The sequence below is a fragment of the Microchirus variegatus genome (assembly GCF_963457635.1).
Source record: "Microchirus variegatus genome assembly, chromosome: 2".
In the NCBI taxonomy this organism is placed as follows: domain Eukaryota; kingdom Metazoa; phylum Chordata; class Actinopteri; order Pleuronectiformes; family Soleidae; genus Microchirus; species Microchirus variegatus.
This window is the reverse complement of record NC_139803.1, coordinates 19,658,864-19,686,004: the sequence shown is the minus strand read 5'-3', so window position 1 is coordinate 19,686,004 and position 27,141 is coordinate 19,658,864. Positions and strand designations below refer to the sequence as shown.

The 27,141-nt window shown below is 41.1% G+C and overlaps 1 protein-coding gene across 1 annotated transcript in view; it reads left to right on the top strand.

Moving 5' to 3' along the window:
• cubn (cubilin (intrinsic factor-cobalamin receptor)) overlaps window positions 1-27,141 on the top strand; it is a gene marked incomplete at both ends in the record, with an annotated part of 135,226 nt that overhangs the window by 65,999 nt on the left and 42,086 nt on the right. The window contains 15 exons of the mRNA XM_083905494.1: window positions 114-242; window positions 323-455; window positions 902-1,107; window positions 2,598-2,779; window positions 5,545-5,737; window positions 7,735-7,932; window positions 8,619-8,765; window positions 19,747-19,937; window positions 20,243-20,411; window positions 20,845-21,013; window positions 23,236-23,414; window positions 23,542-23,751; window positions 25,285-25,425; window positions 25,737-25,921; window positions 26,287-26,458. Coding sequence (XP_083761620.1) covers window positions 114-242; window positions 323-455; window positions 902-1,107; window positions 2,598-2,779; window positions 5,545-5,737; window positions 7,735-7,932; window positions 8,619-8,765; window positions 19,747-19,937; window positions 20,243-20,411; window positions 20,845-21,013; window positions 23,236-23,414; window positions 23,542-23,751; window positions 25,285-25,425; window positions 25,737-25,921; window positions 26,287-26,458 — 2,604 coding nt within the window. The remainder of the gene's footprint in view (window positions 1-113; window positions 243-322; window positions 456-901; window positions 1,108-2,597; window positions 2,780-5,544; window positions 5,738-7,734; window positions 7,933-8,618; window positions 8,766-19,746; window positions 19,938-20,242; window positions 20,412-20,844; window positions 21,014-23,235; window positions 23,415-23,541; window positions 23,752-25,284; window positions 25,426-25,736; window positions 25,922-26,286; window positions 26,459-27,141) is intronic.

The following is a 27,141-nucleotide window of genomic DNA, read 5'->3' as shown; positions in this document are numbered from 1 at the left end:
CACTTGTTAAATGTCCCAAACTTTCTCCTCCAAATTTGACTTGCAGTGTAATACTGTCTACTGGTTGTTGTATTCATGCATTTGCATTGAAATATGATGTAATTTTTCCTCAGGGCGTTATTGTGGCTCTGGAGTACCTCACCCAGTCACATCGTTCAGTAACTCTATGGTGGTCAATTTTATCTCCGACAGCGTGGTCTCCAAAAAGGGGTTCAGAGCTACATACACAGCCTCTACCTCCAGTAAGACACACCAGGACAAAGCAAGCACACATCGATCTAGATTTTACACATAGGATAATTTTGTCACCTCTTGTGCTCAGGCTGTGGAGGAGATCTGGTGATGGAGAGTGGCGCATTTAACAGCCCTAACTACCCAGATGCTTATCCGCCTAATGTGGAGTGCGTGTGGACCATCACAAGTGCACCAGGAAACCGTCTGCAGCTCTCATTTATGTTAGTTCATGTAACATATCTCTGTACACTGTATACAATCACAGATGTGTCCAGTTATGTTTACTGTAGTCCCTGTGTTATGAATAATTGTGGTGAAATGATGTTACATGTTCTGTTATTCTAAAATTCTGTTGTGGAAGAATAAGGATATATTATAGGAACCCAAATTCAAAAAACTTAACTTATATCTTGATTTCTGTTCCTTCAAGAACAGAATTTAATGTCATCATCATTGTCATCATTTGAAATGTATGTAGTACAATCTTACTGCATTTTCAATGGCAAAATAAAATTTCAGTGTATTATTCACCTTATTTAGTCCATCCTGTATTGACTCTAGTATGGATTTTAAAACATACACATACGTATATAATATATTAATGACTTTGATCATTTTTTTTTATCCTTCCCCCAACAATCATTAACAGTTTTTTTCTTGTGTTCAGTGTCTTCCACTTGCAGGGAGGAGCTGACTGTCATAATGACTACCTGGAAATTAGAGAAGGAAACTCCACCGGGCACCTGGTTGACAGATTCTGTGGAAATTTGCTTCCTACCAACTACACCTCGGTGATTGGCCACATCCTTTGGGTTAAGTTCGTATCAGATGAAGCCATTAGTGGAGCAGGATTCAGAGCCACTTTTTCACACTGTGAGTGACTTTTTGAAGACAGTTCATCAACATCCTGTTGTATTTAGGCAGTCCTCTTATTAGACAGTATTATACGTTATATGTATTTAACAAGAATTAAGGTTTACATAGATATGGCTGTTGGTCAAACACTGTGTATGCATCAAGTAACTTACAAGTCCAGGAGGATAAGGGCTAGCTCTGAGTAATGTAAAGGACTTTGCACACTGGCCGTGTTGCGAATATATGTGTGAATAATTCAGATGCAAATTTTGACACACCCTCCCATGCACATCAATCATGATGCAAAGAAGAACATTAGGACAAGGGGAAAAAATGCATCACCTTGCATCATCTTTTTAATGTGTAAATCTGATTTGTGTAGTAGATAATCAGGAACTATTTAGCCTCCTTCCACAAGCCTGTTGAACTGTAACATATACACAGGAGGGCAGGGTAAAGTGAAAAAACATTTTATTATTGACAAAGGAAAATATTTTGACAAATCTAAAAAAAAGTCTGGCACAATATACAAACAAAAAATAAATTAGAAACCTATATAGTGGTGTCTGAATCTGATTTGACACAGCAGGAGGGGTCAGGGCACTCCTCTTACCAAGGCATGAAAACCTTTCAAAATATGCCAACTGAGTTCGCTGTGAACATTCTAATTTTGGTAATTGTACTACTCTGAAAACACATAGTAACACCTGTCTTGGTTGTGGCTTGCTTCTTTACAATATTCTCGTTGTGCTTCAGGATGGCAAGGTGACATCTCTCCCTCATTCCCTGACTTCTTCTTGAACAATCATGAATAACGTTCCATTTTGGTGTTCGGGTGGTTGATAGCCGATAGCGTGTCAGCATGTCAGCCACTGTTTCCACAGCTCTTAATCGCTGACCAGCAAATAATGGAAATATAATGCTTGCCCATTCCTTGTTTTAACTGCACATCCCAGTACACATCAATTTGACCCCATATTAAGAGAAAAAAACCTTGAGTCATTTACAAGTCTGTAATGTGATAATAACAAATAATTTGTTATGGGAATGTACCAAACTTCTTCTTTACTTGCCCAAAGCACACTGCAAAGCTTCTTTTCCACCTTATTGTTGCATCCCTTTTAATTGACCGCATTACAATAAATCGCAATCACATAAATAATATAAATAATATTAATGTCATTTACAATATTAATGGCAGTTAAATTCTGTAAGCAGGGGGTGTAGCCTATGGCTGTGCATTCTGGGAGTTGTTATCATTCATCCTCATGAGCCCCCCCCCCGTCAAGAAGGCACTACTACACAAATTACGACAACATTGTTGAAAAATGTCCACCTGCATGATTTTATGTGTGCTGGTATGTAGTATTGATGTATCTCTTATTCTTACACTCACTTGGTGTTTATTACATACTAATAATAGCTTTCTTAACTGTCTTGTCTAAACTTTTAACACAACTTTTGGACATTTTCTAACATCTAACTGTTGATTTTTTCACTATTCTCAGTGTATGGTAATGATGTGTCTGGGGATCATGGTCAGATAGCATCCCCACTGTATCCCAGAACATATCCAAATAATGCAGACTACCGCTGGACCATAACTGTGGAGGGAGACAGCTATGTCCAGATCCATTTCTTGGACATGGATATTGAAGATCTGTATGATTGCTTTTACGACCACCTCAACGTAAGATTGTGTGTGTGTGGTGACATTGTTCTCACGATTTAACCTGTGATAGTTACAGTCATAAAACATGAAGCATGTTTGCGCTTTAACCTGAGCAAGCATGCAATACATAATAAACAGTACTGTGCAGAAGTCGTAGGCCATCATTAAATTTGTTGTTTTAGCAATGCTATAACGGCAATAGAGGATCATTATTTCTATTTCACTTTCCTGGAACACACCCAGAAAATATGTATGCAGATTGTTGTTTTTGAAAAAAAACAAAAACATCCTCTACAGGTGTCAAGTATTTAGCGTGATCTACCCTTACAATTGAACAATAACACAGCTCTGTTAAAGCAATACTTACCTTTCTTGCATTTTAACACTTTTCTTTTATAATCTTAAATTGCTCCTACCTCTTGAACTGCCACCTTATCGTGGTGGAGGGGTTTGAGTACCCGTATGATCCTAGGAGCTATGTTGTCCGGGGCTTAATGCCCCTGGTAGGGTCTCCCATGGCAAACAGGTCCTAGGTGATGGATCAGACTAAGAGCAGTTCATATACCCCTTATGAGAACAAGAAAAACAAAGTCGAGTATTGGAGATATTGAGTCAGAGTGGACCATGTTCTCCACTTCCGGAGGGGTCTGGTTCTGGAGCAACTGGATTTCATCTCTGCTCTTTGCAGATGATGTCGTCTTGATGGCTCCTTAGAACCAGGATCTCCAGAATGCGCTGGGGCGGCTTGCAGCCGAGTGCAAAGCAGCTGGGATGAGAATCAGCACCTCTAAGTCCAGGGCCATGGTTCTCGACCGGAAAAAGGTGGCTTGCTCCCACCAGGTCAGTGGAGAGCTCCTGCCTCAGGTGGAGGAGTTTAAGTATTTTGGGGTCTTGTTCATGAGTGAGGGAAGGATGGATCGTGAGATTGACAGGCGGATCGGGGCAGCGGCCGCAGTAATGCGGTCGTTGAATCGGTCAGTTGTGGTGAAGAAGGAGCTGAGTCGAAAGGCAAAGCTCTCGATTTACCGGTCAATCTACGTTCCTACCCTCACCTATGGTCATGATCTTTGGGTTATGACCGAAAGAACAAGATCCCGGATACAAGCGGCTGAAATTAGTTTTCTCCGCAGGGTGGCGGAGCGCTCCCTTAGAGATAGGGTGAGGAGCTCTGTCACCCGGGAGGAGCTCGGAGTAGAGCCGCTGCTCCTGCACATCGAAAGGAGCCAGCTGAGGTGGCTCGGGCATCTGTATCAGAATAAAATAATTCGCCGAGCTACCTGTCATCTGTCGCGTGCCTCACCGATCGCTGTCACAGCTTGCGAGTCTCTGACAGAGCAGTGTTGCCAACATGGCGACTTTGTCGCTAAATCTGCCGACTTTTTGTTGTGTTTGGAGAATCTGCCGTGAAAGCATGTATCACTCTGCAGTTACTGTGTTCAACAAGCAGTGTGTATTGCCGGGATCACCTCCCAAAGCACGGAAACCTCCGCAGTCCCAGCCTACAGTCAGCGTAGAGACAGACAACCTGAGCACTCTGTGTCCTGGCTGCAAATGAACCGCGCATGCGCATAGCTGCTGCCGTTCCGCCCTCAAGGGTGGGACTTTGAGGGTGGCAGAGTGGTTCATGTTCAAATTTTTGTGCTCTGAGACATGCAAGAAAGGTCAGTATAGCTTTAATACTGGAGTGGAAGCTTAATTAATGTTACTGGTAAATTCTGTGTTTGTCCTACTATTTCATTTAAATCTGTGTATGCTGTGAAAAACGTCTATTACGGCAGGTTTATTCAAGACATGCTTGAGCATTGCATACACATGTTGCATGAGTTAAACCCATTTACAGCTAGCTATAAGTCGCATCACTTCATTCCAAATTCCAATGATCACAGAATTTGACAGACTGAAAGCTGGTGGTACCTGAAACTTTTGCACAATACTGTATATCTGACATTAAGTTGGTGCCCAGTGGCAGGAGATGATTTGAATTTTAATGTTAGGATTTTGCTGACCAAAATAATTTTGATTTTTGCAATATTGGGTTATTGACATTATCCTGAGAAATGTAAAAATCTGCTTTAAACTCCTTAACTGACTGATTCAATTTGGTTGCATTTTGTCATTGTGTAGCTGCTATTGCTAATATACATGAAATGAGGTGAAATATAATGTCATCCAGAACAGGGACATCCCTGTCTATCTTCAAGAAGCTCTTGAAAACCCAGCTCTTCCGTATTTTGTCTCTTCTGTCCGAGCACTTACCCTACTCCCTCCCCTGCCCTCATCACCTTCTGCACTTGCATCCACCTTGGCACTCTCACCCTCTATCAGTCCACTATTCCTATCAAGTGGAGTTCTTTCCAAGACTTCTTCTTTGTAGCTTATTCCTCTCTTTAAAGTCACTTTGGACAAAAGTGTCTGCTAAATGCTTAAATGAAAATCTACTATATTTTATCTGGAACGTTATAACTGTCACAGTATTATTCCAATAGTTGTACAACTCATCAAATCAAAATGTATCTAAAATCATACTGGAATCACACTTAAACCCTTCTGAGTATTTTTTTTGCATTGCAGACAGGATACATCATTTTAGTGAACAATTGAAAGTAAAGGATCTTAAATAAAACTACTGGAAAGCATGAGTTGCTTTAAGAACCTTGTGCCCACATTGTATGGAAGTGTTGCACAAAGTACAATAAATTATTGTTGTGGAGGTTGTGCTGAGTTTAAAGAAGCATCTGTAGATACAATGTAAAATTATCTATTATGCCCTCATCTCTCTCCAGATATTTGATGGCTCCACTGTTCATTATTATCCTCTCGGGACCTTCTGTGGTTTGGGCAGGCCTCCTCCCATAAGAAGTTCAGGCAGCACTATCACGTTGCAGTTCCGCTCAGATACAGTGGTGGGAGGACGAGGCTTCCTCGTGGAATGGACTGCTGTCCAAGTCTCTGGACCACTACCCACTATCACACCAGGTCAGACACCACAAACCAACAATGTGTTACTTTGTCCCATTTAATGTAATTCACCTATCAAAGGCTTTAAGACAGGATATATATACATATCGAAAAAAGAGAAGCAGAGCGAAATTACAATGTACAAGCTGTGGGCAGACTTAATGTCATTAGTCTACTACATTACTAAAATGTTGAAATATAGAATCAAAGCTTATGTTTTTGTTGTGGTTCAGTAGGTTGAGGTAGGTGTGGAGTTAGGTTTAGCTGTTTATTATACAAGCTCTGACACAAGTACGAGGCTGGACTGAACTTGATAGGCTAACCATGATGCAATGGTCAAATTTGAATGTGGGTTTTTTTCAACATCGTCTTCCCTGCGGTTTACATACTTCTTCCATTGGTGTTGCAGTACTTGGATGCCCTTGGTATACAAACTATCATCCTGATAGTGAAAAAAGCCTTCTTGACTGCCTTTTTGTCTCTATGTCTGTCTATATGACCAGCTAGGTGTGCTTTTGATCAGGGGTGAAAAAGTGGCACCCACCCAGCCGATACCTTTGACATGCCAAGTTTGTTGTGCAGAATGATTACTCCTACAGTGGAGATGCTTATAGCATTTGCTATCTGATTAACAGTCAAACATCTGTCATCCATCACCATATGGTGAACATGATCAATGTTTTCATGAGTGTTGGCTGTGGCAGGTCATCTTCAAGGCTCTCCCTATGCCTCTTTAACTTACCTGCTCACTATTGCATAGTTGATAAAGCTGGGGTATCATCCACTAATGTAGAAACCATGTCAGCAGGAATATGCTTAGGGACTAACTCCTTTTTTCTGCAGATGTTAACACCATTATGCCAAAGTCATATTCCTGGTCTAGCTGTTAGTGAAACCACACCTCTCTGTATGAGCTACGTCTCATCACAGAAACTGGTGCACAGATACTATTTTGTGAGCTACACTACTACACAGAACAATACATATACAATCCATTCAATCCATGTAGTGTGGATGGATCAGCCTGTGACTGAATGAGCTGATGATGTGCAAACTCTGAGCTAGTTGCTAAATCATGAGTGTCACAGTCAATACTTCATACACAAAGCTGTGTCATTCACAGATTATTCAAGCACACCAGGTTGGTTTGTTATTCATGTTAATAGAAGATGCTCAAATGCTCCTGTTACAGCTTATAATGCGATCATCTGATCGAACACAAGTTTCGAAGTGTGTAACATTTGCATTTTAAAACAACAATACTGAGCTAGTATTAGCAAACTAAGCAGCTGTTTGGACCCCTGGTGATCATGTGAGAGGACAAATATTTTATCATTTGTTTAATATTGTATCATCATAGATACAGTATTCATATATCTGAATAGTGTTAATCATATATAGTATATATATTCTTCAATTCAAGTCCAGTACATACATAGTCCACACATAGTGTTTCCCTTGGAATATGAAATTGCAAATTAAAAGTAGGACATGTGCCGTCATGTCTTCATCTCAGACACTACTGGAAAGGGGTGGAGTAGCTCAGTGGTTAGGACCGGTACCCCTTGTGCAAGAGACATCATGGTCGCAGGTTCAACTCCACCCCTGGAAGGTTGTACTCAATTCCCTTGTGAGTCGCTTTGGATAAAAGCGCCTGCTATGTGACATGTAATGAAAACTTACCCCATAAGAACTTGGAAGGTTAATAAGAGGTTTGGCGGCTGGCGTATACTGTAACTACTGTGTCTGTTCCTTAAGGTTTCAGTTATTCTCATGTCCTGCTCTCTTTCGGCCACAAAATAATCCATCCGTCTGTTGTTCAAGTTTGCTTATGTTTATTAACTTCATTATTATTTAAACATTAGCATAAAGACAGCTAGCTTAAATGCTCACTCTAATGGGTCCAGTCACATAGCAGAACATAATGTACTGGATGCGTGTGTGTGTAAATATTTGTTTCCTCTATAGGATTTATTCTGCCTTAAACTAATTAATGCCATGTTTGTGTGTGCCAGGTGCATGTGGAGGGATGCTTATGACAGGAGACAGTCCCAACTTCCTGTTTTCTCCTGGCTGGCCTAACAACTACCCTGAGAACCAGGAGTGTACCTGGTTGATCCGGTCTCCAGACTCCACTGTAGAGTTTAACATCTTGTCACTGGACATGGAGGACTACCCTTTTTGCTATTTTGACAGCCTTGCCATCAGGGATGGTAAACTATGAACATGTTTTGTACACAGATATGAACCTGAACGCTAGATTGACTGACAGCACCATACGTCTGTGCTCCTCACCAGTGTTGGGAGTAACGACGTTTAAGTATAAAGGCGTTATTTTTTCAGTAACGGAGCAATCTAATTAATTACTTTTCCTATCGTAGCAACGTTGTTACAGTTACTGAGAATGTAAAGTGTTGCATTACTTGAGTTATTACAATTTGGTTGATATTGGCTCGTTTACAGCAACTAGGAGGTTTTTGACCATAAAAACAAGTTAATATAATGTTTTTATGGTCATCCTGTGATCCTGTTGCACATATATGTTATGGAGGTCTACTTACATAACATATGTGCAACAGGATCCCTCTATGTGACCTTTAAAGGTGTACAACTTATTTGTATTTTATAAATAAATACAAAATGTTCTAAAATACTATATATAGTGTTTTTATTCTTCATTCAGTTATTATAAACATCTTTGACGATATATAGGATGTTCTAGAATGTAATAGCGTTATCGAACATTATAAAAAATAATGTCAGCTACTAGTAGCTACTAGAGTAACTAATTACTTTAACAATACTTTTTGGGAAAAGTAATTTGTAACTAAAACTAATTAATTTTTTAAAGTAAGATGCCCAATACTGCTCCTCACTGTGCATATGTGTGTGTTGCCAGGTGAAACCAGTCTATCTCCAGTGCTGGCCACATTATGTGGTAAGGATCCTCCAGGTCCTCTTCACTCTACAGGAGACACAATGTTTATTCACTTCTCATCAGACAGCAGTTTCAGTGGCCGAGGCTTTAATGCCTCCTACTCCAAAGGTAATTCACAAGAAGCTTATAAACATACAGTATACATTTGTCCTAAAATCGTGCATAGGCTTCACTATTGTAATTTATCTCTCAATTTCTTCACACTGGGAAAGAGTGACTTTGACACAATCAATGTGAATATAAGGTTCAGTCATTTTGTGTGGGGTTTGGGATAGTTCTGATGTTGTTTTTATTATTATCATTATTATTATTATAACTGCATTTATATATATACATATATATTTTTTTCAACCTGTCACAATCTGCACATCTGCAGATAAACCACGATTCACAGATGTTTGACTGAGTTTTTTCTTCTTATCACACTTTAGACACCGCCAAACACCGTGAAAAACTGATATAAAATAAATATTACATTTTAAAGCTATACTTACCTTTCTTTTTTTGTTTTGTAATCTTAAATTGCTCCTTATAAACATATGACACTCTAAAACATAAGATAAACCCACCAGATTTTGAAACTCATCATTATTTAATTCTCATATTATTATGATAGAAGTATGTCCAATTAAAATATTATATATAATATTTTAAAATATATATATATATATATATATATTATAGCTTCATTGAGCTGGGAAAAATCATTAGGTTGTTGCCACGTGTCAGTTAGACATAAAAAGTTGTACTTGCGGTCGAGGAGGAGGTCATGCAGCAGATGTCCTTTGCTTGTAAGGAAACGGATGTTAAGTAATCGTACATTGATGTCGCAACGGTAATTGGATGAGCTAACGTTAGCCGCCGCTCTGGTTATGCGAGCTAACACACTGCAGTCCACTTTGTGGGGACGGAGTTTCTCGGTCGATGGCGGTTCGTGGACCAGATGGAGTTTATGGCAGTGTAGTCATCAATGCGGTAGCCCAGTTGGGAACCACGGTGGATGCCCGATATGGCGGCCAAGCGATGTCTGGACAGAAATGCAGCATTGGTGGGGGACCAGATGGATGGAACCGAAGCTGGAGGAGCTTAGCAGCGGTGTATTGAAGTAAGGCTGATGATGGATTTAATATGATGGACATGATAGTCCAGAGGAGAACAAACCTCATGGTCAGGTAAATCCAAGTCCAAATAACAATTAAAATCACAAAAGAGAGCCGGAGAGCAGCGGCAGCCAAACGTGCCAGCGTACACTCAACTGGAAGTGCCCCTCCTCTCCTGCTGGGACAGGTTTATTCTTTGTCAGGAAGAAAGACAAGACTCACAGACCCTGCATAAACCTGGGCCTTAACAACATCACTATGAAGAACCGCTATCCTCTGCCTCATTTCATAGGCCTTTGCATTGCTTCAGGGGGCCACCATCTTCACAAAGTTAGGTCTTTGCAATGTCTACCACCTGGTCAGTATTAAGGAGAGGAATTAATTGAAGACAACATTCAACACCCCAACCCTCCTGCTGTGTTACAAGCCTTGGTTAATGATGTGCTCAGAGACACGCTCAACCAATTCCCCTTTGTCTCTTTGGATGACATGTTAATTTTTTTAAACCCAAAAGGAGCATGTTCATCCATCTGTGCTCCAACGCCTCCTAGCTGAAGGCACTGTTAGTTAAAGCAGAAAAGTGTGAGTTCCACGGCTCATCTGTTTCATGTCTGTAGTATATCCTGGTAGAAGGGAGTCATCTGCAATTACAGCACTGTGGCCACTCCTCTCACAGCCCTCACCAGGCATGGACTGGCCATCAGGCTTACCGGGCAAAGCCGGTCCGGGGCTGTCATAATTTCAAAAAGTATAAGTGTTGGGCATGTTAATGGCGTTATATCGCATGACCGGTTTCCATGACGACTGACTGGAAAAAGATGCGTGTAACGTCATGTTTACGTGCCTCCCCATTCGACCGGTAAAACTACAGGTTTACTAGATAAACTCTAGCTAAACCTGTGTGGTTGAATCAGGCTCCTATTCATCCCACGTCTCCCCTTTTGAACTGTGATTTGTTCCCGTGTTTCGCGATCCTGTGTCCTCAGCACAGCCCGCGATCACTCATTGAGAGGAAACTTCCGTGATCTGTAAAAACCACAGTTTAAGCCGGTCAGCGCCGGATAGACTGCGTGATTACAGAAGTTTTCTGATCAGACCCGTTCCTTTGTCTACTTCACTTCCCGCCGCCATTCCCTTTAAATTTTCCAAGTCACTGCTGACTTCATTTCCTCCTTCAACTCTCCTCTTTTACTCAGCGCTTCCGCTGGTGAAAGACAGAAGAGCTGAGTGAAGAAATCAGAGCACGAGCGCCATCTCGCGTCGCCTCACGGTAACAGCCAGTGACGCCATTTTTACATGACGTAGCGGCCACCTTTTGGTAACCCGGAAGTGGGAGGCGCGTCAGAGACCCCTCCTTCTTTTACCTTTTGGCTTTGTTTTGTTTTACTTCCTGTTTCCCACGCTGTAACCAGCTGCCTAAGTGACACGTCCCCGTTTACACACACACATACACATTTCTGCACTCATATCCATGCCCCTTTTTCTGCACACTTTATCAGTAGTTATTTTAGATTTAAGGGATTGATGTTTGTTGTTGTTATTGATCACTTTAATACTTTAATAAATGTTAAGCCTTTATTTTAAAAGTACTGTTTCTGTCTTTTGTGCTTGCTTGTTTGTGACAAAGGGTAATTGAAAGAAGCCAGTGTACGATCTCACACCTTCTTTGTTAATTATTAATTAATATTAATATACTTATTATTAATTAGTTATAACTGACAGTCAAGAGACACTTGTAAGGTTGTAAAGTGACAGTTTCTCTGTCATTCTCCTCGTCCTAAGAGGAGTGGTGCCCCGTTTTTTAAGAAAATTAATAACAAAATTAGTTATTAAAATAATTGATCATTTGTATTAATATTTTCTCACCAATTACTTAGTTAAATCACAACATAATTGGTGCCCCGTGTGAGGCTTCTTAATATAATATCTTGTCACTGGCACGCTTGTACAAAACACTGAAACTACTAGCTACTCAGATATTCAGTTTCTTCCTGCTAAACAGGAAAAGAAACATCATCGGATCAGCTAGTATACTGAATGGTGACCGCTTACTGGGGTCACCTTGCCATTAGGATTGTGCTGAAGCAAACTAGTGTGGATATTGTGCTGTCAAGCGTATGTTAGATTGTGTAATCCTCGGACGAGTAACACCACTAACATTCACTTTAATTGTGTTGTGTAACCCTGTGTTTGTTTATGTTTTGTTTGTCACCCTATTGGTAGTTAAAACGGGATCAGTAAGTCACGGGCTGATCCCCCATACAGTCTAGCTGTCGCAAGGCTGACTGTTTGTTTTAACTAGGCCTGGTATTTTGCTCTTGCGTCCTACCCTGTACTGTTCAGCCAGTGAGAAGCTGTGCGCCGCATTAGGACTCAGAGTTTGAAGACTGTGATAGCCTAGCCGCCGCACCACTGAGCAAACAGGATGAGCTGGCAAAGAAACCCTTCTGCTGCAGCTCAGCCACGGGGAACTGAGGCAGGCTCTGCCCTGATGAACCTAATGGCCGGCCTCGGGCAATGCTCTTATAAAGATGTGAGCCGGTTGAACCGCCTGGTCGACCTCCTTGAAATCCGAATGCGAGAAATCTCAGAAACACCCAGGGTAAACCCTGAGGTGCTCCACCGCGGTGGCGAGTCGGGTCCCCGTGACTCGGAGGCAGCAACCGGGACCTGGAGCAAGGGGGAGTCAAGTCCACCCAGCTCCGAGTCCAGCCGGACCGTCTCCCAGGACTTAGACGTCAGAAGGAATCCGGCTCCACTGAATTTCCCTCCTCCGGCCTTCACGGCTAGAGAACCAGAAACCCACAGGGATTTCGTAAGGGGAAAACCAGCACCTCCTAGGGAGCCAGAAGAATCGACCCAGATTGTACTAGGCGTCATGAAAGCATTCTCCTCAACCTCTCCAGGGGGAGGGAACACGCCATATGCCCCAGGAGGGTGCCAACCTCCTGCTCCTGAACGGCGGACAACCCACCTGGTCCAGAGTTTGTCCCCAACTCAACGAGTTGGAGACCGCTTCCTGGACCAAAGCGGTTATGGTGGACCTGGTCCTGCAAAAGCTGGAGGTGACCGCCACCAGATCCCAGAGTGCAGCCAGGATACTCGGGATGTAGAGGGTATGAGACGACACCTGGAGGAGCTAAGTGATTATGGCTCCTCGGATGAAGTTGATGGCAGTGGAGCACCCGGGACCTTGGGGGAGCACAGCTCAACCAGTTCCCAGTCAAGCCAGGCTGTCTTCCAGGAGATAAGGGATGCATCACGTGCCACAGTGGAGCATCAGCATCAACACCCTAACGGTGTGAAAGATGATGGCCTCTCAGAAGAAGCTGATGGAAGGGGAGCATACAGGCCTCGAGGGCGGCACATTCGTAAGGGAATTCACCACCGCCCGGTCGACCTGCCCAAAGCCACACGGAGAAAAACTGAAACAGAGTTATAAGACCCAGGAACCGAAGTGAGAAAGGGAGGGTCTGATCCAGCGGTACCCGGCAGAGGCGCTGGAATCTCGAAAGAGGACGCAGCGCCTGCCTGGATAACCACTGCTGGATCCTTATTCCAGTTTTTCCTGAGCCCGACAGGGCTTGTAAGTCATTCCGACTGCCCAAAGAGGGGGACCCTACTTCAGTCGCTGAGGCTGAAGCAGACTCTGACCCTCGGGGGCAAGAGAATGCAGTTGTTCTTCTGGTTTGTTGGTTGTTTGTTGTTGAGTTTACTCCCTCTTTGTGTCCCCCCACCTGAAGCTCAGTGTGATTGCATGCCTCACACTTCCCTGCACGCACTAACCCCTCCAATAACGAATGTGGTCATTAACTCGATCCGGTTCTTGTTTGGTGCACTTGGCATAACCTTGGCAGTACAATTACCATCTAGGGGAACCCCACAGTTCAGTAATTGGCCCTACACTCCTGGTCTAGCTACTAGTTAACCAAATCCACCGGAGATCCACATGCGTTTAAACCAACTCGACTTCCCTTCTTCCTCCCTCACAATCTTGTTTGTTTGTTTGTTTGTTTGTTTCATTCATTTCAATATCATCCATTCTTGGTATACTGTTTCCTGTACCACACCAAGCATGTTGTATGACTGTATTGTATGTTTGTTTAGGATTTTTTTTTTTGTGGTGTATAGTTAGCTTCGAGTCGTCTGCCCAGACACCCTCAGGTATTCCAGACACGATCCGCTTGCTAGAGCCACACTATGAACTGTACCTCTGCAAATATTGACTGTTCTCACTGTTCCCCTCAGAACTCCAGTGACTTTACTTCCTTCCCAGAACATGCAGCTTTACCTGACCAACAGTCAGGTGAGAAAATAATCGTTAGTTGCAGCTCTATGCATAAGTTTAGGCACCACAACAGAAACATGTTGTGCATCCTGCTTTTGCAGAAATAACAGCCTCTAAACGCTTCCTATAGGTTTGATGGTTTCCGAGCATGGACAGCCCGCTTTAAATCACACCACAAATTTTCAATAATATTCAGGTCTGGGGACTGAGATGGACATTCCGCTCGCAAACCCCGCTAGGTGCGAACGGCTCAAATTAGCATTTCAATGTTGCGATCGTCAGACCTGCGCTGACTGACACAAACAACCATTGGATGAAACCACAGACAGTTCCAAAGTAAAATCCTCTGTGACTGGACAGCAAACCCCTCACTCATTGGTCATCTTTGGAGCATATGGCCATTTGCCCCTCCCATTTTTAATAATGATTATAATAATACAAATATTAATAATAACATTATTATTAATGATACTACTACTAATTATTCTTATTGCTATTATTATTTAGTGATAACTCCATGTCACAATAGAGAATAAGAGACATAGGAAAGTACATATAGAAAGTGAAGCTTTATTTACAAAAGAAACCACAAATAACAAACAAACAAGCTTTATGAAAAATCTCTCTTGGCTGCTTCAGGGTCATAAGTTGGAGCAGGTCTTGCAGAAAGTGGCCCATTATGCAGCCTTCGGTGGTGGGTTGCTTAGTGCTGCTCCATGCGTGTATATATACACACATACACACGCATGTATGTATGTGTGTATTAACCAGTTGTTTTTGTAAAATGTCACACTTATAACTTAGTATTAAGGTCAAGAAAAAACTATTTTAAATCATGCACTGATTTCAATCGTACCCTCTTTCTTCTCTGTCTGCTCCGGGCTGCACCTCTCACAGCTTCGGCTTGGGCCGCAAGGTCTGGCTGACTATCTGTTTGTATGCAAGTTCTTCTGGAGTGTCTCGTTGTATGTCATGCTGCTGACAAAAAGAGAGGCAACAGGCATTAATATTTAAAAAAACAAAACACTACAAACAAAGTTACTTAAATATAAGACTCCAGAGTCTACTCCACACATATCCGGACTTGCAGAGAGAGTTTCCACCAAATGTAAAGTCACAGCGGAATTGTAAGGCAACTCACGCTCAGTCTGTCAGCAAATAAAAAATACAGTCAGGTCAGATACATTTACTTATACTCCTACGTATACTCTCATACTTATATACGCATCTTATGCAAGTTTTGTTCCTTAAAATCTTACCCTTGTATGGAGTCATAATGCCTGTCGTTTCCCTCTGAGCTATGAAGAGAAAGAGAAACTAATTTACCACAATTTTGGGATTGTGCACCCTTCTTTTCCTCTTCAAATCAGAACAGCCACAGTTTGTTGCTCTTGATCCACAGCTGCTTCCTCCAGCGACACCAATCTGACCTCCATGGCCGCCATTTTGGTGTCTGTGTCCCGATAGAGTAGATGCATGTGTGAACATTTTATGCTCTTCAGTATTTGGATCCTACAAAATTACAATTCTACTTACTTTTGCTGTTCTTTCAAGGTCCCAATTGACAGCCGAGTGACACACATTTAGCGTCTGTTTGAGTGGTTGTGTGGTTTAAATGACCCTGGAATTAAAATAATGTTATGGCTCATACACAAAAAGACTGAAATTACCTTACTTGAATCTTCGCCATATTTACAATAAGTTGTTCTCTACTCGAACATAATACAAGTCTTTAGCTTTAGCTGCATATCTCAAGTGTTTCAACATATGTAGGATAATAAACACACATTTCCTGCACGGCCTGCAATCAGCTCTTAGCCTGGAGAACGTTACGTTTAGCGGCGTGAGAGACACACACACACGCAAATGAAACACGGGCAAACACGTGCAGCTTAGCCATTAGCCGCCTATCACTCATGCTACACGACAAAACATATACACAAAGACAGTTTTATTGTTGGAGATACTTAAAACTTGAGCTGCAGGTAATCCACCAGGTATTGTTGACACTGCTCCTTCGTTTAGATGAAGTTGTGTGCTAAGTCCAGCATGGTGCTGCCCGAAGTTTGAATAACACTTCTCTGTGAAGCGGTTGGCACACACACAGAGTTTTTTGGGAATGTAGCAGCGGCATTCCCATCAAAAATAAAATATATCCACTCTGCTTTCTGTCCTCATCGACAGGAAGAATGTGGAGTGTCTGGTGTTGGTTATTACAACCTAATACAGAGCAAACACTCGTTGATTTATTATGAGCCATGTTCTCAATCGATAAACTGAGCAGACTGACACTCTTCTCTTCTTCTTTTTATTTTACGGCGGATGCCATCCATCTTTAGGTGCACTACCGCCCCCTAGGTGCATTACCGCCCCTATGACAGACCATTTGACCCTCTATCTGAACCATGTGTTGTACACACATCCGTCCACACACATCAGTACTAGAGAAAATGTGACAGTAGTCATACCACTCTGCACGCAATTCAGTTGTGTTGTTCAGTGTTGTGCGCCTTTCTCTGGAAAAAAGTGTAAAAACATTTTTTTTTTTCTTTTGTTTTCTCATCATTCATAGTAAAGTTACCATGAACAGCTGGGAATCTACACACAATGTTGATACATGGCATTACTAAGTTTAAAGGTGTGGTGGTATAACGGTGCTAAATCATTAGCATCACAGTCAATACTTCGTGCACAAAGCTGTGTCATTCACGCATGATTCAAGCACATCAGCATATGTTTGTGCCGGCCCTGTAGCTAGTTAATAACAATGCAGCCACATAACGTTCTGAAACGCACTGTGTATTATTAAAAGAAAAAACGTCCCTGTATGTGACTGAACACTAACGTTACGTAGATTAACAACGTTAATGAAAACTCACCCCATAAGAAGATGCTGGTGCTGGTGTCACGTCATTATCTCAGACAACTACTGTGTCTGTCCTCTTCCGGCCGCTGAATAATCCATCTGTTTGCTGTTTTTGTGACGATGAAGTATGCTAACACGTTAGCATAAAGATCGCAAGCTTAAAATGCTAACGAGTCCACTCACATAGCAGAAGTGAGATTTGTGTGTGTTTTTGTCTTTTTAAGAAGTACAGCCACAGTCTGTAGCCTTGTCTTATCTTATTCCTTATCTTCTTTCAACGGTGGATACGGAGAGCCGCTTGGAGACAGAAGCCGTGCGCAGGAGAGGGAAAACAGTACAGATCAGTGGCAGTGCGTAGAAATCTGTCTGCACCAGATGAGGGGGCACTACCACTTTTTTAATTTTATTTTTATTTATTTTACTTGTAAATGTGACCAGCATTGCATGGCTTGTTTTTAAGATTCACTGGCCGATTACTTAATTAGGATTTAACTTTAATGAAAACAGTTGAACAATTGATAAGTCAGTGGAAGAAGAAAGTTGCATTTCATTAATGGGCATGTTATTCACTGACACAAAAAGCACACACTCTATGGTGGTAAAGTAAGTGTAAAAGATAAAAAACAGAATTCTAAAAAAATGTAAATGGAAAAACGAAATTTGGAAAAAAAAACACATTTGGAAAAAATAAAACAGATTTCATAGGGCCCTACGAGTGCATCTTGACTCAACATGAACATGAACGCATCCGTGAATATTACATGACTGGAAGCTTGCGGGAATAGACTACCTCCACGTGGTACCAATATGAGCTGACCAGCAGCAAGCGAGCACACCTTCAGTGTGAATTCCCATTTGTATTAAGGTATGTTGTTGGCCACAATACTAGCCTTTTCTGTCAATGAGTCATTTTGTAGTTTGTTTTCTCTGTAAATGTGTGGTTTTGAGTAATTTTTTATTCTTAAGTTAACCATGCACTATTGGTCTCAATGTCAATCGCGCTTGTTTTGTGACGCAACAGCTTCCCTTTCCCTTCTCGCGCACTCTTCTAACCTTTTTCACCCCTGACCAGTGTGCATGCCTGGGTGGTACACCCTGGAGAAGGACACCCATGACTTTGTCGAGGCCTGCTCCATCTGTAACCAGCACAAGGCCTCCCATCAGGCTCCAGCAGGACTCCTTAACCCTCCTTAGACCTAATCAGTCCCACATCGATCCTGGTTGCATGTCTCCTTGTACTTTGTCACAGTCTTCCCAGTTGTAGACAGTAAGATGGCCCATTTTGTGCCATTGCCCAAATTTCCATCAGCTAAAGAGACTCCTCAGCTGGTCCTTCTCGATGTCTTCCATCTGCACAGTTAGATGTAGTATCTGACTGGGGTGCCTCAGTTCTCTTCTGTTTTCTGGAAGGAATTCTGGTGGGAGCCACCACCAATCTTTCCAATGGGTTCCACCCTAGTTCAATGGCCAGACAGAGAGAATGAACCAGAGAGTGGAAGTGACCCTTCTCTGCAGGGTGTTACAGAATTCTTCCTCCTGGTCCCACCAGCTCTTGTGGGTGGGATACACCCACAACTTCCTCACCAGCTTGTCCAAAGGCCTCTCTCCTTTCCAACGTGTCTACAGCTATCAACCTCCATTCTTCCCTGCCTTGGAAAGAGAGTTCTCCTGCCCGTCAGCCCAAGCCTTTGCTCACTACTTTCAAAGAACTTGGGCCAAAGCACATGCCAACCTCCTGAGCTATGAAGCCTAAACTGATAACGTTCTCCCGCCCCTGTCTACCAGGTTGGCCAAAAGTTGTAGCTGTCCACTCTAACAGTGGTTAGGTTGCAGCTTCTATTCTCTATGTTGTGGTATCTAGTGATAAAATATCTAGCAGGAGAACTTATCTGTGCTTCACTTCCACACTTTATTGCTCTTCTCTCTCTACACTCATTACAACAGCACATTCATTCATTCAACCACAAAGTTACCTAACATAAAGTAAGAATGATATTTTGAATAAAAACAAAAAGAACATTCACTTTTCATATTCACATTATATGACTTTTTTTTTTTTTTTTTTAACAAAATCAATCAGCATTTCTCTTTTAGCTCAATTCTCAGCATTACATTCATTTTTGCAGACCTTTATAACAATATGGAACCTTTTCATCTCGCATTACTGTATCAACATGTTCTACGCTATCCTCTATTAGCCCTCTGGGTGAGTTTGTTGTTCTCTGGCTCTGTCTTGGGCCTAGCTCTGGTGCATTATGGTGTAGAGTACATTCTCAGGCACCATAAGTCCCTCAAATGTAGTCTCGTTATCCATACCTGTGGAGGTCAGAGCCTCCTTAGGGAGGAATGCCAGCTTGGATGCATTCCATTTCAGATCATCACTTCAGGTAGGCGTTTGGTTCCACTTTCTTGATGACAGTCAAGAGTTCCGTGAATCTGAACAGGGTCGTTTGAAGGAATTTGGGGGCCCCAAGCAAAATGGACATGTATCACAGGCATGCTGAGTGCTGGGTTGAGCGTTACAGCTGTGGAAACACAACTGAATGACGTCGTATTTACCAGACATGTCATCTATCGAACACCTTTGGGATGTTCTGGATAGGTGTGTCCGCCAGCGGGTTCCAGTTCCCCAGAACGGCCGCCAACTTCAAGTGGCTGTGCAGGAGGAATAGGACAACATCCCCCAGGCCACGATTGCGGCAGCCTGTGAATGGGTCTAAATGATGTGTGATAGAAAAAAGGGCTACACATATATACACTATGTAAATGTGAAAGTGAATGGGTGAATGGCAAATTCATTCATTCATTCATTCATTCATTCATTCATTTTTTTAGGTTGTGGTGGCCTCCTGCATGTAGATCGGGGAGTGCTGAGCAGTCCACACTACCCGCAGAACTACTTACCTCAATTGAACTGTACCTGGCATGTGATGGTGACGCCTGGCTTCAGGATTTCTGTCACTTTCCAGAGCCCTTTCCAGATTCAAGGATATGGAACTGAATGCAGCTTAGGAGACTACCTTGAGGTAAACATGTCTACAAGTTCAAGACCAGGTCCATATTGCTACAAGATAATTTTAATGTCTACTTATTAATCTTAGCAATATATTTGCTTCCGCATCTGCATTATCACTTCCCACGGAGTGGGAGTGAAGTATTGATTTTAGATAATAATAATTATTATTATTATTGTTATTATTAATAATAATAATAATAACAATAATAACAACAACAACAACAACAACAACAATAATAATATAATTGATAATAATCCACAATTTATGATCACAGAGAATCATAAATACATTATTATTTGCCTCTGTCTCCACAGCTTAGGAATGGTCCTGATAGTTCATCTCCATCACTGGTACCACGTGTCTGTGGTTCAAGCCCTCCATCTCTTCTCCAGACGTCTGACAACCACCTCTTTGTTCACTTTTTATCTGATACCTCTAATGAAGGAACTGGCTTCAAGCTGACTTTTGAGGCTCACAGCCAAGGTACATACTTGTTCTGTTTTTCTTTGCTGCCTCCATACATATACATTGTAGGACTATGGACTTTGCAGGGACAGAATTCTAACTTTTAAAGCTCTTTAAAAATAAATTACAGCTGGTGATTTATGACCAGACTCACAAAGCTTTCTTCAGTAAATTGGCCTTTTCGTGATGTGTTACAGCTGATTGTCAGCTAACTTCTGACTTCACAACTAAAAACACAGCAAATTACCCCCAAAAAAAAAAAAAAAAAATGACCATAAAACAATCAATACATTTTCTGCTAAAAGGAAAACACAATGATTATTTTCCACTCCTGTCGTGGTATTACTTTTATTCATATAATATTCATTTTGTCACTTGACAAATCATATAATTTAAGTAGTACACTTTGTTAATGTACTGTTGTATTTTTGTTACCCATATCTTTCCTCAGCGTGTGGAGGCTTCGTTGAGTTGAATGATAATGATCCAGGTTACATCACTTCACCCAACTATCCTCAGAACTATCCCCAGAACATTGACTGTATCTGGGTCATCACTGCGCCCAATGGAGAAGCTGTCCAACTAGACTTTGACGAGTTCTACATTGAACCCACACAGGGGTAAAACTGCTTTGCTTATGTCTGATTCTCATTGACAATATTTGGATACAGATTCAACGTTTGTATGTCGTCGTTGACTGTTAAGATTCAAATCAAATCCCCAGCCTCCAAACCAAAGTTGTCATCACCAATAAATTCTAATAGAATGTACTATAAAAACCTGACATATTTGTGTGTCAGGGTCATGGAGATCTATAATGAGATTATCAGCACTCTCATTTAAAATATCGCTACCAGCAACTAAAATCAGCTTAAAGGGGGGGACATATTATGCAAAATCAACTTTTTAATCATTTAAATCCTTATATTTGGGACTCTGGAGGCCCTATCAGTCGGCAAAGTGTGAAAAAAGATGACTCACTCATGTTTTTTGTGGTCGTCCTCAGTCTAAGTACAGGAGATGAAACACACAATGTTGACTTCCGCACTCATTGGGACGTCAGAATGCTCTAAATTCCTGGAATTGTTGTCTCAGAGCTCTGCTTTGTCCGTAAAACACACGAGAATGCTGGCGAGGGCAGCGGTATCCGAAAACCGGAAGTCCGCAAAAAGTTCTATTCTTGGCTCCACAGTGCAGCACACAAACTTTAGTAATAATAATCGCTTTCTTTTCCAAATGCCAACTGCTGTTAGCTCCCAGTAGCCTCTGTGGCTGATGTAATTTATTGTCCCTTAAGTTTTGTTTTACTTTTTTTTAAGGGTGACCTTTAGGGTGGACCCAAAGAGATACTACTAAACCGAGCATTCTGAACAGGGCTGTTTTGGAGGGGTGATTCAACTGCTGTGGTGCTTCGTCCTGATGGTATTTTGACCAAAACATGTCACAGACATGTTCATTAGGACAACAGGGAACTAGGTTAACTTGGATAAATAGGGTATAGTATGTGGCCAGCCATGGCAAAACTGGGCACAGGAGTTATTTACAGAAATTATGATTTCTTAGCTTTCCAACAATGTCCAACACATGTATATTGGATAATATTTGAAGGAGATATGGCCATTTGAATGTATGCACTCCTCAAACTTCTCTAGAGAGAAATTCAGTCTGAAAGATTTACACCTTCTGGGAGCCAAGAGACAGAATCATCACATTTACATAGTGCAACCCCTTCCTGGTCAAGCTGATATGAACAACATTTACATTAAATAGAATATAAATGGTTTGGTTGATAAGGTCCTGTCTAAAGAATCTTTCCAGCACAAGAACAAACATGTTGATCCTACAATAGTGAAAAAGAACTTACTACTTTACCTTTAAAGCTCAAACACATTTCTTAGATTTTTAGATGAAGCTTTTCAGCTCATGACTAAAACTATATATGTGTGTATGTACATATGTATACACAAGTGTGTATACACATGTGTATGTATGTGTATATATATAAGATTATATTTACTTTCTGTTGTATAGTAGGTAAACTCCTGGTGCAGTGACATGTCCATTGTATTATATCTGATGAGCTTGGATTAATTAACTGTTTAATTTACTGCTGTAGATTTTAGTTTGAACAACGGTGAGGCTTTATTGCTCCTCAAAAAAAAGGGAAAAGGAACAATCCAAGTGTTCAATGAACTGGTTCGTAACAAAACCTATTCTAGCTCTGAACTCTCAAAAATACTTGAGATCAGACTTAAAACAATGACTTCTTTGTGTAGCATAAACGACTCACTGACACTGACTGAGGGAAGTGGGGACATTATAAAGGGGAGAGGAAGTCAAAGGCAGGTGTGTTCGACTGCAGTCTCGCTTTTGGGACACGCCTTATGAGTGACTGCAGAACCAGGCAATATGTAGGCTGAGTTGATGAATTGGGAGCAGGTGTGCTCCGGCTGCAGTTGAGTTAATTTCATGCCGAAGGTGAAAGCAGGAGAGAAAAAAAAGTAGGACACAAGGCATTACACTGAAGTTGCTGTGTAAACCACTTACTGCGACATCCATAGAGAATTAGGGTTAAAACAAATAAATAGGGTTTTTACATCAAGAGTTTCAAGAGAGTTTTTCATCCTCTTTGGCCTCCATCAGTAAATGAAAATGTTTATTTTGTGACATCTGTGTATAATGTTTATAATCTTTTTGTTCTGATTTGACCAGCGTTTTCTCTTTTTGTTTATAAATGAGAAAATGTGTATATTTTTCCATACTGTGTTAAAGCTCCTAGCAGTGGATTGAGGTCCATGACTTTGACAAGACATATTGTCAGCTGTTGTATTGTATTTCCCAGATGTATGTACGACTACTTAGAGGTGCGTGATGGCTCAACTTCCAGTGCTGAATTAATTTCCCAACTGTGTGGCAACACTAAACCATCTACCCAGCATTCAACAGGCCCCACCATGCTACTCAGGTTCAGAACTGACAGCAGTGTCACACATAAAGGCTTTAAGGCAAAGTTCTCTACGGGTAAGCGCATAATGGTCATCACAAACTATCTTCTACTTAAATCTGGATTTACATTTTCTTCAATATTTTATAATTTCAGCCAAACACCATTGGTCCTACTCTCACTTATAACTTTGCTTCATTACAGCAACATGTAGTGGTACCTACAGAGGTCAGAGGGGTACAATCTCCAGCCCCGGCTACCCAAGTTCACCATATCCTGACAGTTCAAACTGTGAGTGGTACCTGGAGGGACCCACGGGTCACTACCTGACCCTCAGCTATGGTAACTTCAGCCTGCAGAGCAGCCCAGAATGCTCAACTGATTATGTGGAGATCAGAGAATACAATGCCTCAGGTGAGAAAACAAGGGTCAGTTCAACTTAGAGTTTATTGAGCTTCTTGTTTTATTACATTTTTGGTCCCATTTGTGATTGTGAAAAGGTATTGGACCACTCGGGATGTGAATCTTTGGGTGTCTCACGAGATTCGATGCGATTCTGAGTCTGAGGTTCAAGATTCCATTCAAAATCGATTCTTGATTTATCCGATTCTCGATTCAAAAATGTACACAATGCATAGTATGTTAAGGCAAAGTATGGCATCAGAACAATACAGTTTGTATAAAATTATATTATTTTTTAAATAAACTGATTCCAATGATGTAATCACAAAGGCAAACGAAAAAAACTTTACATTTATTAATTCAAAACAAATAAAAACTTACTTACTGTACAAAAAAAAATATTGCATTAGGGATGGGAATTACAATACATTTTGAGTCCTCACCTATTCCATTCACAAAAACGGGCCGGTGACTCGTCCTCCTCAACATGCGCACCATCATCTGAGAGCGCAGGGAGCCTGGACAGCAGGATCACCTTTTCGTCCACAACTTCTTTAACCTCGTTGGTCTTTAACTTTAGGTGTATAAATAGAAACTTAAAATAATAATAAATAAAAAAAAAGATTTTTGAAGTTTATGAATTCTTTCAATTCAATTCAGAATCGTGGATGATTATAATCGCGATTCTTATGTGAATCGATTTTCCCCATCCCTATGGACCACCATTAGATTAATTTGTTTTATCAGTGCTATAATGACTTGAACAGTATAACTATTCCTTAATCACTTTGTTGGAGCACATCCACAAACTAGGGGAAACATTTATGCAGTTTTGAAATAATGCTAGCTTCTACGTGGTATGTGGTTTCACTATACTGGCTTGATGGTCAAAAAACATCTTTCTATGTGAAGTATGTTGTTTTTTTTATTGAACTCAAAATAGTACATTCACATTTTTAACAAAATATAGTGACTAATAAATTACCAAATAATCAACAATCATCCAATTGCTCAATTGATCTTATGCACTCTGATAATGTCTAAGCCTAAGAGGAGCATAATCTGCACAGAAGTGAGATCTGGGGTGGGTTGTTGTAGGCAAAGTATGTCTCACTTGATCAATTGCACGGACCTGGTGATATATGAACCCTTATTAATGTTACTGGTCAAAAAAAAACTAAGGTAAAAAAAAAACGAATGTCAAAAATATGTACACCAGGTCGACTCAAAGACATTTGAGCATTACATTCACATGTTGTATAAGTTAAACTCATTGACAGCTTGCTCATATATATGACTTACTTTGCACAAAAACAAACTCTTCAGATTAAGTAAAGATTTCATTGCAGAGCCTTAAATGTGCAGAATTATGGCAGTATCATGTCTACAAAGAATCTCCTCAGAATCTTTGTTCTATAGATAACATTTGCAGATGAGGCATTTGGAAGATGAGGCATATTGTATTTTCCCTGTATAATCTTTTGATTTTGTGTGAGAAGGAAATAAAAGACACACTGCTTGATACTGTGCTGTATTTGCATTCAGGGAGGCTCCTGGGCCGACACTGTGGTAGCAACCTTCCAGCTTCCATGGACACGTCTGACAGTTTTGCCTTTGTCAGGTTTGTCAGTGATGCCAGTGGTAATGCAGCAGGCTTCAGTCTGTCATTTGAAGCCAGTGTTGAAGGTACAGTTTTCATTATGATTAAAACCAAAGTAATCAAAGTAAAATCTGCTACTGTACACATAGTACACGTTATATTTCTTTCATTATCTCTATGTGAAGTTCAGAAACCATGTGATAATTTGGCAGTGCTGACTATGCACTGGTAGTAAAGCAGTGACAAAACTTAAGTCACAACTTCATATTATCTTTTATTTTGTTGTCATCATCATAATTATTATAATTATAAGAAAGAAATGTGATTTTTCATAATTCACTCACTAAATCACTCTTGGTTTTGCTCTTCCTGTCCCTTCTCCTCCTCCTACATGAAGCTTGTGGAGGTGAGCTGAATGCTCCTTCAGGAACTATCTCATCTCCCAATTACCCCAATTTATACCCACATAGCCGGCTGTGTCGCTGGGAACTTGTGGTATCACCAGGCCACCGGATCACATTTACAATTAATGACCTGCGGCTGGAAAATTCTGGTAGTTCCTGTGCATATGACTACGTTGATGTGAGTTGTTTTCTGTCTGCTTTTTTTCTCACACTTTTTCTCATGTTTTTGTTTTTTTCAAGCAACACATGTCATAAATCAGTTCCAAGGACCTGAAATGCATTTGAGTGGTAGCTGAGGCATGTACAGCAGATATATCAATTATTTGGTTGATTTATTGCAGCATTGCTAGGACTAAAGACATAAAACATTTTTCCGATGTAATTTGATCCAGACAGTTTATTTGTTAATAGCTATCAGGACAGGAAGAAGATGTCAACAAATAATTTTAAAAGTGTTTTTCTAACAAGTTATTGACTTACATTGAGTTGTTAGCAGTGTTTTAATAAATGAGTACCCTGCCCTGCTCTGTTTGTATTCTGCAGGTACTGAATGGGTTGGCAGATAATGCTCCTCGCTTGCAGCGGTTCTGTGGTACAGTACCAGTCGGAACACAGGTGCACTCTTCAGGAAACACCATGACCATTGTGTTCCGCACTGACGCTTCCGTGTCCAATGGTGGCTTTATGGCATCCTACTCCGCAGATGAGCCTGCAGGTTAGTAACCATGGATGTAACACAGTCAACATATTAACAAGTTACAACTTTTAAAAAGTGCTAACAGGCTAACAGTACCTTAGTATTACTGTTCGTCTGCTTAGTGTGTGTCAATGTGTGTGTAGCAGGATATGCAGTATACAATACACTACAGATATCAGGGTATATGCAGGAATCTTCAAGTTAATTTCAATACCTTACAGACCCCTTGGCAGCCTACGTCACGCGCGTGTCACCTTCTTTCTACTGCGCATGTCGGGTGCAGAAAGCGTTTTTGTGAGCAACACAACAACATGTCTTATTGTGCTGTCAGTTGCATTAATCGTTTTAGCAAACAAGACAAAAGCCTGAAGTTTTACCGGATACCGAGTTTCACCCCTTTCAAGGCTAACCGTAGACGTCTTCGGTTGCAAGACATCAGGAGGAGCGACTGGAACGAGCAAATGATAAAAGAAGCAAGAATTTGCTGTGCTCACTCCATATCAGTTAATGTTACTTTTATTTTTTGGCATCAGGTAACAAGCTAACATGAATTAGGTAATTATAACTATGCATAACAATGTTAAAAAACAATGTTTGAGAGCAACAGCGTAATTAAACTCAGGTTTAAGTCAAACTACCGTAGCTTAGAAGCTAATGTACTCCGGTTGTTTTGCTAGTTGTGTAGAACTTTCCTGCGGTTA